The sequence below is a fragment of the Podarcis bocagei genome (genome assembly GCF_964188305.1).
Source record: "Podarcis bocagei genome assembly, chromosome: Z".
Lineage (NCBI taxonomy): Eukaryota > Metazoa > Chordata > Lepidosauria > Squamata > Lacertidae > Podarcis > Podarcis bocagei.
The window spans coordinates 9,256,011-9,268,809 of record NC_138140.1 but is presented as its reverse complement, the minus strand read 5'-3'; the positions used below and the strand labels follow the sequence as shown (position 1 = coordinate 9,268,809).

The following is a 12,799-nucleotide window of genomic DNA, read 5'->3' as shown; positions in this document are numbered from 1 at the left end:
TCTCTGATCTCAGAAATTCAGTAAAATAGCAAACATTTTTGCTGCTTTCCCTTTCAAAAGAAATCTGTCTTTTCTGGTTTAAAAGTTCCAGAGGATGTTAACCTTGTAAAAATCTTATTAGCTTATTTTTCTTGGAAAACAAAATTAGCAGTGTGTTTCTGTTGCTTTTTCCTCACCCTCCCTTCTTTTCTTTTTTTAAAAGCAAACCTCATTTTATCAGCTTCTTCGTGCGGGCTGGCCAGTAAGTATCACCCCCCCCCCGGTGGTTGTTATAAAGGGTTCTAGCTCACCTTTCAAGGCATGCTGCCCTCATAAGGCAGTTTGCAAAGATTTAAGATACACAGCGTGAAGACACAATACCCCACTAACCCCTCTAATATTTTAGCAGTAGCAGCAGATATCTACAAAGCAAATTAAAAATCAGCAGACATTGGGCTGTATCCAATCTTAGTTCTTCTCGGAGGAGACCAACTGAATTTGATGGACGTTACTTAGGTGCATTTGTTCCAGCCCAATTACCTTCTGGATCCAGCCTGTGGATGGTTCAGGAATTGCCATGTGGATCAGCGTGGGGATTCTGATTGTTCAGGCTGTCCCCCCCCCCCACACACACTGCGGCAGCACCTCCTCCCTCCTTCCTCCTGGCTTCTCCCCACCCTGCCTAGAGGAGGGCCATTGTAAGCAGCCCCTCTCCCAAGCCAGCCTTTTCACACTGCTCATCGTCCCTCTGCTGCCACTGCCACCAGCCCCTGCCGCTTGCAAGGCACAGGTAAGCAGCCCCCGGGGCTCGTCCGGTGCTGTGGAGAAGGGAGAGGAGAGTCAATGGGGGGATTCCCCCAAAAAAACAATATAGTCTGGTCCCCCACAGGGTCTGAGGGACTGTGGACCGGCCGCCTGCAGAAAAAGTTGGCTGACCCCTGGTCAATAGGATACTAGTAAGCTGGCCTGTAACTCCCTCTTCTTGCCACCAGGTGGCATGTGGAATTGGGTGTCACTACCAACCTAGCAGTTCGAAAGCACCTCAAAGTGCAAGTAGATCAATAGGTACCACTCCGGTGGGAAAGTAAATGGCATTTCCGTGTGCAGCTCTGGTTCGCCAGAAGTGGCTTAGTCATGCTGGCCACATGACCAGCTGTACGCTGGCTCCCTCGGCCAATAAAGCGAGATGAGCGCCACAACCCCAGAGTCAGCCATGACTGGACTTAATGGTCAGGGATCCCTTTACCTTTACCTACCTGACCCACAGGGAAATGCCCTGAAGCATCTGACCCCAGACCACAACATGCTTACTTGGGATTTTGTGTGTTTTTTGTTCACACGTTTGCCTGAAGTGGAGTTGTGGCAGGTGGGGGAGGAAGAGGAGAGAGAAAATAAATGTCTGATTGTAGTGTGTGTGAAGGGGCCCCAAGTTTCACCAGGTTCATTCTCAGCAGTTTGGTGGGTAACTGTGTTCCTTTTTATTTATTGAATACCATCATCTAGAGCCAGCCCGGACCTCCTGGACTACCCGGTCACACAGGAAAGCCAGGATTGCCTGTAAGTAGCAGTGGGAGAGAAATTACCGTATGTTTGGTTCTTATTAAATTCACACATTTCAAAACTATATGTGATCTGAAATGCAATGACACTTAGAAATTTGCATTTCTCCAACCAAACAATGTGTGTAAACAATGTGTAGGGGAAAGTGTGCATAAAAATTCACTGGCAAAAACAATGTAACCCCCCCAAAGAAAAGGAATTATTTAAAACTAAATGTAACAGCATATACCAAATATATTCAGAACCGAAGCAGTGAATTCTAGAATAAAACCTTAATAACAATTGAGCCAAGGATCTACTGAGTCTATATGTGGGAGCCAGGACAGATATTGCTTCAGCAGAAATCAGCCTGAGACTTAGCCCTGTATGGGAGCAGCAAATGCATCCTAACTGCTAGCTCCTCCTTCCTTGGAAAATGTATCTTCAAATAAAAAAGCCCAGTCCTGCTCCATAAGTCATTTGCTCTGGCGGAGCAGGGACTCTCTGGGGCTTCCCTGATGTAGTCCTCTGACTTAAAGGTCAGCAGTGCAACATTGTCAGGCAGGGCCGTCTTAAGCATTTGTGGCACTGGGGTGCAAAGATGCACCCCCCCCAGGTTGCCCAGAATTGTTAGCCTTTTTTAAGGGTGGGCCGGCAAGGTGCACAGGGCAGAGCTAGCCTGGCCGGCCACCTCATCACCAACAAAGGAGCCCGAGGCAGCGGCAGCAGCAGAACAAGGCTGGGACCGGGCACCTGGGAGGAGAGTGGGCAAGCGGAGCCCAGCACAACAACAGTTGAGCCCGAGGCAGTGGCAGCAGTGACTGAGCGAAGCTGGGCACCTCGTCTGAGCAGCGTGCACTGGGCGGGCCTCTTGACGGCCCGTCAATCCCAGGCACACAAGAGGGCAGAGCTGGCCAGCTGCCTCAGTGCCTCGCTCACCTGCGGCAGAAGAGCTGCGGCGCTCCGACGGGCTCTGTTCCACTCGGCAATGGCTGTCGGCTCTTCCCAATCCCCGGACTCCAAATATCAGCCCTGGACTCTCAGCCTGGTGCCCCTGAGAGCCCAGCGCCCAGGTGCCCTGCACCCGTAGTGCCTATGGGTAAGATGGCCCTGTTGTCAGGTCAGAGAGGCACTGGCATTGGAGACTCCTCTTGCAGAAGTGTGTCTGGGGCTGATCATCTCTGCAGTTCCCCTCCTTACCCAACCTTATCCCCTGAAGAAGAGGATCTTGACACCAGGATCATGGCAGTTGGACTATCCAATATCTTTGGGATATATTCTTCCCCTATGCAGAATTGTGACCCTTGTTTTGGGGGGCGCTGGGTGAGGGGAGAGGGTTCTACCTTTGCGATGATTGTATTTATGTTGAGCTTTTATTTGCAGGGTCCTCCTGGACATCCAGGGGAGTCAGGTGTAAAAGGATGGATTGGATACCCGGTAAGAACCACACTGTTTCCCATCTCCTAGTATAGTGCAGGGCACCACCCCCTCTTGTCACTTACTCTCCTGCTTTCCCTGGATCGGTCCCCACAGAGAAACAGTGAAGATGCATGCACAACCACACACATGAACGCTGCTTTTTCAAGGAAAATCATATCCAGTAGAGTTAGCCTGAGTCTCAAAAAAGCACATAGAGCTTAAAGAGGAAGTGGGGAAGAGTGCAATTTTCCCAATTTCTTTCTCTTTTCAATGGAGAGAAAAAGCTAACTACCCTCCACACTGCATGGTCAAGGGTGCAGTGAATAGAGTAGCTCAGAGGCTTTGTGGGGCATTGGGGGAAGACAGCCAAAGGTGCCACAGGTGGCACTTTGGCAACTCCTGAACTAGGGGATGCAAAGTAGGACTTCATGCATATCTTCCTTCATTATGGTTTTAATGATAAGCTGCCTCTTTCTCAAGGGTGAACCAGGGCCACCAGGCCTTCCAGGTCATGCTGGGTTTCCTGGTTCAGATGGACTTCCTGGCACAGATCAAAAGTCCGGACAACCTGGCATCCAAGGTGAAAAGGTATATTGCAAAATTAATGAATGTTAGAATGATGTCAGAATGAAGTTAAGTGGTTTAATGTTATAAAGGTGTATGTAAAAATGGATTGTTAACAGGTGAGAATCCAAAGTTATAATATATTATGTTAAAGGACTAAGATAAAAACAAAGAGGGAAAGAAATTGCTGAATTAACTAACTGAATTGGAATAGAAAAAAAGGGAGGCGTGAGGAGGTCAGGGAAACAAGGAAATGAATGTAAGGTATGGAAAGACTGATGTATTTTTTAAAGTGTTTTTTATCTTCTTTTTGTATTTTGTATTTTTTCTTTTATTTTTATTTTTCTTCTTTTTTCAATTCATGTAATTCTTTTCTTTGAAACCTTAATAAATATCATTTTTAAAAAAAACAAGGTGAAAAGGTAGGAGCCCAGATTTAATAAAGCACTGGCAACTTTCCCCACCCCCGCACTAAAAAATGGCTTTGCTTAGTGCTGCCACTGAAAGGAAGGTTGGAGATAAGTTAGTACCTTGTTTACCCTGGCGCTAACATCCTAACATAAAATCTGCAAGTGGATCATTTTTCAGCAGCCAGGGCTGCTATCGGAGTTTGGTGTTATCTGGGAGCAAGATCTACCACCTTGCACTAGAGCTACTGATGATTCTCAGAGCCTCTACGTTCCTGGTTTGTAACCACTGCTTATTTACCTCCCCTCTCCAGTGTGCATGTAATGATCAGTGTGGAAATTTGACATTACATCCATCTCTTGTCTTGGACTCTCCTGTTGTGTGCACTTTACCCAGAAGAAGAGGTTAAATGAGCAAGCGGCAGCAGCAAGAAGGAGATGGGTGTACTGAGATCATCATGCTCAGGCACCCAGCAAAAAGAAACAAGAGCCAGCCCTGTCAATTGTACCTCCTGGAACCAAGCCTAGTTCCCCAACTTTCTGTGCTTAGTTATGTCTCTGCCTTTCCCCTTTCCCTGCAGGGTCCACAAGGATTTAGGGGAGACTGGGGGCCTGCTGGAGACAGAGGAGATGAGGTGAGTTGGAGCTACAGGCTTGTTGGAAGAACCCAATAATATTTCTTGTTTTACTACCAAAGTCACTTGCTATTAATTTGTTCAGGAGCTGCCAGTCCCATCAGCTGCATCTGGGCAACCTAATCATGATTTAAACTGTGGTACAAGAAAGGGTTCCCTAGCCGTAATTAAGATTGCCGGAAAAAATATCAACAACCTCAGATATGCAGATGATACAACATTGATGGCAGAAAGTGAGGAGGAATTAAGGAACCTTTTAATGAGGGTGAAAGAGGAGAGCGCAAAATATGGTCTGAAGCTCAACATCAAAAAAACAAAGATCATGGCCACTGGGCCCATCACCTCCTGGCAAATAGAAGGGGAAGAAATGGAGGCAGTGAGAGATTTTACTTTCTTGGGCTCCATGATCACTGCAGATGGTGACAGCAGCCATGAAATTAAAAGACGCCTGCTTCTTGGGAGAAAAGCAATGACAAACCTAGACAGCATCTTAAAAAGCAGGGACATCACCTTGCCAACAAAGGTCTGTATAGTTAAAGCTATGGTTTTCCCAGTAGTGATGTATGGAAGTGAGAGCTGGACCATAAAGAAGGCTGATCGCCAAAGAATTGATGCTTTTGAATTATGGTGCTGGAGGAGACTCTTGAGAGTCCCATGGACTGCAAGAAGATCAAACCTCTCCATTCTGAAGGAAATCAGCCCTGAGTGCTGACTGGAAGGACAGATCCTGAAGCTGAGACTCCAATACTTTGGCCACCTCATGAGAAGAGAAGACTCCCTGGAAAAGACCCTGATGTTGGGAAAGATGGAGGGCACAAGGAGAAGGGGACAACAGAGGACGAGATGGTTGGACAGTGTTCTCGAAGATACAAACATGAGTCTGACCAAACTGTGGGAGGCAGTGGAAGACAGGAGTGCCTGGCGTGCTCTGGTCCATGGGGTCACGAAGAGTCGGACATGACTAAATGACTAAACAACATAAACAACAACAACAAGAAAGGGTTTGGTAAAGCCAGTAACCCCAGAACCACCCCACCTCCACAAGATGGAGAGCTGCCTCCCAGAGTTAGCAGCTAACAGCAGTTCTACTTAGCTGCTTACAGATGCTGGGAGCTTGTGACCAGGGGTATTTGTGAGGGAGGGCTCTTAAGAGGGAGGCCCAAAGTTCTGCCTCACAATGTGTGCATACCCTCCAACATTTCTCTGATGAAAATAGGGACATCCTAAGGAAAAGCGGGACATTCTGGGATCAAATCAGAAACCGGGATGGCTTCTCTAAATCAGGGGTGTCCCTGGGAAATAGGGACACTAAGAGGGTCTGTGCATGTGGGGCCAAGAGACATGGATGGTGATGGACTCACCTTGGGCTCACAAATCCAAAAAGGCATGACACACAATAAAAAAGGGAATGGGAGGGAGGAGGGAAAAAGCAAGCTCAACTACAGGTTCTTTAAATTACAGTTGATAGCAGTGGTAGTTCTGACTGCCTTGTAGTTGATAAAGAACAACCCTTCCCTGAAGCATTCTTCCATCACAGAACAAATCACAAAGCAGAGCACTGGACAGGGTGTAGCCCAGGAGGACAGGGGAGCTCCTGTCCCACAAATGTAACAGGAAGTTACATTTTGCTACAGCTTCCTGGTTCATGCAAAGGGAGGACTGGAGAGGCTGCTAGTGGAGAACTGAAGCTGGTCACTATTTCAGTTCATTAAGCTGAGATTTCATCATTGGAGCATTCCTAATGTACTGAGCTCCAGTTTGTTGTTTCTGCAAGCATCTGGGGGGTAGGGGGTAGGGACTACTTGTTTCCCTCTCCTGTTCTCCTGATCATAGCTGTCAAGCATCCCTTATTTGGCAGGACAGTCCCTTATCCCAGCGCCATGTCCCGCAGCTGTCCCTTATTGATGATGTCCCTTAAATTTCCTGGGTTTCAAAGGAAGCAGCTCCTCTTCCTCCCTCCCTGCCGGCTAGGGAGGAGGGAGGCTCCAACTGTGTTGTTTGGCTGCGTTGCTCACCCAATAAGAAGTCTAAGAGTGACTGGGGGTGGAGCTTGCATGCCTTGTTCTGATCAAATCGGCTGCGTTGCCTGGGGACTCGCCTTTGCTCAGCGCTTCCCAGCGGAGAGGTGACAGTGGTTTTCCTTGAGGCTTGAGGCTTCGTTGGCTGCTGGCTGGGCTTTCTACCTTTGGCTCAGAGGGGCTCAGAAGTTGAACATACCTGTGCTTGGAAAATCCCTTATTTTGGCTGCTGATCCCTTATTTTCGAGGCTGCTGGTCCCTTATTTTCAAATCTGTAAGTTGACAGCTATGTTGCTGATTAGCTTATTAACCATGTGCAACAGCCATCTTGTGATCTAAATAAGAGTCATATTTTTCAACACAGTGCTGCAAACACTTGTGGAGACCAGGTTTACCAGTGGCAGGCAGTTATGAACCATGCCAAGTGCAAGTCATCCAAGCAGCAGACAGCTGGCTTATAGACTGGTAATTTGTGTAGGGGAGCATTCAAGAACAGTTTCCCAACCCTACTCACCTGTAGTCTAAGAACTTAAGAAGAGCCCTGCTGGGTCAGGCCAAAGGCCCATGTACTCTGTTCTCACAGTGGCTGACCAGTGCATCAGTGGGAAGCCTGCTAGCAGGACCAGACTGCAACAGCTCTCTTCCAATAATTTGGAATTCAAAGGCAGACTGCCTCAAATGCTAGAGGGAAAACAGAACCACCAAAGCCTTGTCCTCCATGTGTATGTATGTCTAATCCGAAGCCATCCAAGTTGGTGACCAACACTACCTCTTTTAGGCACAAATTCCATAGTTTTAACTTTGCACTGTGTCAAGAAGAATACTCTCTGTGTGCAGTTCTGTCCACCTCATGTCCAAAAGGATATTGTAGAGCTGGAAAACAACCAAGGGGGTGAAGTAATTGTGCGAATGTTTAGGGAAGCAGGGGGTATATATTGTCTAAGATATCCTATCCCAAATTGTCTTTACAAGTTCAACAAAATCAGCAGAGTTAACATTCCCCCCTTTTTAAAACACACGCACAGCAGATAGCTTGCTCAGACTCGTTAGAGTCTCTGTAAATATTTCCTCATGTAAAAATGGTATTTCCCCCATTTAATCCCTCCTAAAATAAGATGCTACGCAGTCTTCTGTAAAGTATGAAACGTTTACTCACAAGTAATCATCTGTTCACACAAAGGTTCCCAGAAGGCAGACTTAAAAGGTTCGAACATAGTTTAAACGTGGTGGCGATCTCCTTATGGGAGAATGCCCCCCCTTTTCTTCTCTTGGCCTTGAGCCAAGAGTGCATCTTAGTAGTGCTGTTGTTAAGATGGCATCGATAGAGACAAGAGAGACAAGATGGTAGCCAGCCTGTGGTTCTTTCTACTTCTTGAGAGGCCACCCCAATCTCAAGTTACACATAGGAAGTTTCGTCTCAGTCCTGGAAAGCAGGAACTTCTGGCTGGAGGACTGAGACAACCTTCATGTCTACTCAGCAATGTTGTGTTTGACTGCACCTGATTCTTGCATCCCACAGTAACTCCCCTATGAGGAAAGGTTGCAGCAGCATTTGGGACTTTTTTTGTTTACAGAAAAGGTGTGTAAGATGTGACATGATAAGTTTACAGAATTACGTATGACATGGAGAAAGTGGACAGAGAAGAGCTTTTGTCCCTCTCTCATAACGCTAGAATTCATGAACATCCAATGAGACTGAACGTTGGAGCATTCAGGGCAGACAAAAGAAAGTCCTCCACACAGTGCTTAGTTAAACCATGGAACTCATTTCCCCAGGAGGCAGTGATGGCCACCATCTTGGATGGCTTTAAAAGAGGGTTGGACAAATTTCTGGAGGATAAGGCTATAAATGACTACTAGTCATGAAGACTATGCTCTTCCTTGATGGTGAGAGGCAGTAATACTTCTGAATATCAGCTGCTGGGAACCACAGGATGCAATCCTAATATTACAAGAAGGCTGAAGTCATACAGCCACTTTTAATCGCCACTGTCTCATCCTTCTGCATGTGTAGATCAGGCCTAACTGTTGAGGATCCAAGCAATGTGCATCCCATGTGTGTGAATGAACTCCGGCATCCAGTATCCAGAGAGATAATGGAGGGTGCCTCAATAATTTTATCGTTTTTGTATATGTGTCACTATGGAGCCTTTGAAGTTGGTCAGGACAATAAAATCAGCTGTATGTGCCTCTTTCAGGGTTTTCTGGGAGATCCCGGCCCTCCTGGCGAAAAAGGAGAAAAGGGGGCAAAGGTGAGTGTAGCAATTGAGACCCCACCCACAATAAACACATATTTGATTGATTTATTTTAAAAAAATATTTTTATACTGGTGTTCACAAAATAAAATAAAAAATAAATCTCAGAGCAGCTTACACAGGTACCAGGCAAAAGCATTTCCTTTTCGGCAGGCCTTCGACTCTTATCTGTGACCTTGAGTGGGTGGGATCTTTAATCCTGCCACTTCAAAATACATTTGGATTTTAGATTTTGTTTGTTTGTTTTCCACCCATTTATGTGTTTGTTTATATATTGTAAGACATATATTGTAATCATCATCACCATCACCATCATTTTATTATCTGTGTACCACACATCTGACCAGGTTGCCCCAGCCACTCTGGGCAACTCCCAACAAAATATTAAAAGCACAATAAGACCTCAAACATTAAAAATTTCCCTGCCCTCTTTTATAAACTGTGCATATATATTTCCACAATCTCCACCTCCTCATTAAGATAAAATTGAAGAGCAGGTTAGCAGCCTTCAGAAGAACTGTGGAACAACAACAACCAGTGGCGTAGCGTGGGGGGTGCCAGGGGTGCCGGCCGCACCAGGCGCAACATCTGGGGGGGGGCGCGAGTCCAGAGGGCCCAGCCGCGTCGTGCCCTCGGCCCGCCCCTATTGTCAGAGGCTCAGCGTGGAAGTGTTAACAAAGTTTCAGAGGGGGGAGCGAGTGGGGGGGCGCGGGGAGGGGAGGGGGTCCCCGCTTCTCCGGCCGCCTTGCAGAAGCGGCCACCGCCCGGCAGCTCTGCCTTTGCTCACAGGCCTGCCTGGGGGCTCCCTCCGCTCCACCGCTGAGCTGGCGGCCCCGATCCCGGGAGCAAAGAGGCGTCGCGGGAGCGGCTAGGCCTGCGCCAGGGCCCGGACCCGACAGCTTCTCCGGCTCCCCAAGCCGAGGACAGCTTCGGCTGTGAAGCTGCGCCTTTCGGGCTGGCCCCTTCTCAGCTGGGCCTCGCCTCTCCAGCTCCCGGTATGTGTGCTCCGCGGTGGTCCCCGCTCCTTCCAGACCCTTCCACCGCCCCCTGCCAAACTGGCTGTAGATACAAGAAGGGCAGCTGGGGGGGCGATAGAGGACCCTGCCTCCCCCCGAGGGGCTCATCTCTGGCAACTGTCTTAAGCTGCCGCAAGTGTCTCTGCTCAAGGAGCCCCCTGAGTTTTGGCATTGTCTCTTCGCGCCCCCCCCGCCTCTCTCCAGGAGCTTTATGGAGCCGCCTGGATCGGGTCTGCTTTGGAGGAGGGAAGCCTTGCTTGACCAGCATGTGGGGCGCCCTTTGCAGCCTTTCCCTCTGGAGAGATAGTCACGCTCCCTCTAGCGCAGTTCCCAATCGCCAGTCGCCCTTCTGTGGCAAGGATTCTTCCGAGCCGGGCTCTTCCGGGGCCCTCCGGCTGCTTCTCTTTCGGGCGGCGGCGACCCTCCAGCTAAACACCCCTCGGGGGTTTGTGGCAGCCTCGCTTATTGTTCTCGGGACTCTGGTTTTACCTCGCCGCGCAATTAAGCACAATTGCAGCGCCTTCACCAGCAGTGGCATAGCGTGGGGGGTGCAGGGGGGGCCGGCCGCAACATCTGGGGGTTAGGGGGTGCAAATCCACGGGTTAGGGGGCGCAAATTACTTGCCTTGCCCTGGGTGCTGACAACCTACGCTACGCCACTGACAACAACAACAACAACAACAACAACAACAACAACAACAACAATTTTATTATTTATACCCTGCTCATCTGGCTGGGTTTCCCCAGCCACTCTGGGAGGCTCACAGCATATATCAGAACACCAAAACATTAAAAACTTCCTGATACAGGGCTGCCATCAGATGTCTTCTAAAAGTGAGATAGTTGTTTATTTCCTTGACATCTGGTGGGAGGGTGTTCCACAAGGAGGGTGCCACTAACGAGAAGGCCCTCTGCCTGGTTCCCTGTAACAGTAAGAAAACCAGCAGCAGACCCTCAGAGGAGGACCAGTTTAAGCCAGCTGTACTCGGCTTCTCTGAAGGAATAACCCAAACATCATGAACCTTCTGCTTGTTTCTTTCACACAGAGAAGCTTCCAGAACCCTCTTGAATTAATTAGAATATGCAAGATTGTACCAAGAAATGCAAACTGACAGTTATATGATCCCAGCTGCCACTCCCAGTCACCAGTCTAGCTGCCACATTCTGGATTAGTTGTAGTTTCCGGGTCACCTTTAAAGGTAGCCCCATGTAGAGCACAGTTGTCGAAGCAGGAGATAACTAGAGCATGCACTACTCTGGCAAGACAGTCTGCGGGCAGGTAGGGTCTCAGTTGGCATACCAGGTGGAGCTAAGTGGAGCCCAGCTGCCCTGGGCACAGAATTGACCTGTGCCTCCATGGACAGCTGCGATGATGTCTCCCAGTCTGACTCTCAAGCTGCCCACCCTCTGTCCTCCTAAAACAATGCTTCTATCTTATCAGGATTCAACCTCACTCTGTTAGCCACCATCCATCCTCCAACCACCTCCCACCACTCACACAGGATCTTCACTGCCTTCACTGGTTAGATTTTAAGGAGAGGTAGTTATCATTCCATTTCAAAGGCGATGATTAAAAACAGCCCATTGAAACATGTCCCTGCCCCATGTCTGTATTATTGCAGCATCATAACACATGAAACAGTCATGGCTCCCCCAAAAGGGAATACTGGAAATTGTAGTTTGTTAAGGGTGCTGAGAGTTGTTTGTATCCTTCATTGCATGTCATTTTTCATTTTATGTCATTTTTCAGGGGGTCAAAGGAGAATCCGGACCTTCTGGACCTGTTGGGCTCCAGGTAAGCAATTTGTCTATATCACTTTGGCTATTTAATCTATCTTCACAGCAGAGATGGACAACTTCTCATGGTTCCCTAAATCTTTAGCAAAGCAAATGCATTTTGTCAAGATCCCTGAATCTGATAGTGATCTGGGCTTTTGTCCAAATGATAGTGTGACTCTCGGGTTCAAAAAGGTTCGCTTCAGTGTCATTATCATCAATAATTAACATCACCTCCAAATATTATTACATGACATTATAGAGGTTTGTCTTACAGGGTTTGATGGGCCCCAAAGGTCTTCATGGTTTTCAGGGTCTCCCTGGGCCAAAGGTGAGTGGTTCCTGCTCTGCTCCTTTAGTCCTCTATTCTAAGCATGATACTTTTTTTTGCAGCCCCTTTTAATTCTAAGCAATATGTACTGATATCACTGTCGCTCATTTGCCTGGTTAATTTTTTTATTTGATTTAATTTATATCCCACTTTGCCTTCAAGGAACTCAAGGTGATATCCATGCTTTCCCCCTCTCTATTTTATTCTCACAACAACCCTGTGAGGTAGGTTAGACTAAGAGTTTGGGGCTGACCCAAAGTCACCCATTGAGCTTTATGACTGAGTGGGGATTAGAACCATGCTTTCCCAGGTCCTAGACCAGTGCTCTAACCACTACACAACCCTGGCTTTCTGTTGTACAGGCCTTAGTGTTAGTGGTCTTCCATTGGCAAGAACATTGCTTAATTTTGCAGCAGTCTGCAGCCCTGACTGAGTTTCTTCTTGCAATGCCTTGATGATGTTTGGGTTTCTTTTGTTTTTAATTTGTTTTCAAGCTTTCTAACCTGCCTCTCTGCCAAGATACTTAATAGGGATAAGAGCTGTGTTTACTCTAAACTTATATTATTATTATTATATTATATTATATTATATTATATTATATTATATTATAATTAATTTTATCTATGTATCCCTTCATAATTCAACAGAAATCTCTAGCTAGTTTTTGAATCCCAGCAAAAGGCAACATAAGCAAACAATACAAACTTCCTATTCACAATCCAGTAACTACTAATCATCACCATTCCACATTTTAAGTAAGATAATGAGTAAATAAATATCTCTAAACAATGTGCATTCATATTTTTTAAACTCATGAGAGAAACAAAACATATACAAAACATAAAAATGTATCAACCTGT

At 47.1% G+C, this 12,799-nt stretch overlaps 2 protein-coding genes across 3 annotated transcripts in view; one reads left to right on the top strand and one right to left on the bottom strand.

Moving 5' to 3' along the window:
- The window catches only part of SLC31A2 (solute carrier family 31 member 2), a 537,879-nt gene that overhangs the window by 329,481 nt on the left and 195,599 nt on the right, over positions 1-12,799 (bottom strand). The window lies entirely within an intron of this gene.
- The window catches only part of LOC308578981 (uncharacterized protein), a 148,431-nt gene that overhangs the window by 64,259 nt on the left and 71,373 nt on the right, over positions 1-12,799 (top strand). For both annotated transcript variants that reach the window (XM_081179605.1, XM_081179606.1), the window contains exons 10-17: positions 203-241; positions 1,483-1,536; positions 2,902-2,955; positions 3,418-3,525; positions 4,490-4,543; positions 8,760-8,813; positions 11,583-11,627; positions 11,886-11,939. In XM_081179605.1, coding sequence (XP_081035731.1) covers positions 203-241; positions 1,483-1,536; positions 2,902-2,955; positions 3,418-3,525; positions 4,490-4,543; positions 8,760-8,813; positions 11,583-11,627; positions 11,886-11,939 — 462 coding nt within the window. The remainder of the gene's footprint in view (positions 1-202; positions 242-1,482; positions 1,537-2,901; positions 2,956-3,417; positions 3,526-4,489; positions 4,544-8,759; positions 8,814-11,582; positions 11,628-11,885; positions 11,940-12,799) is intronic.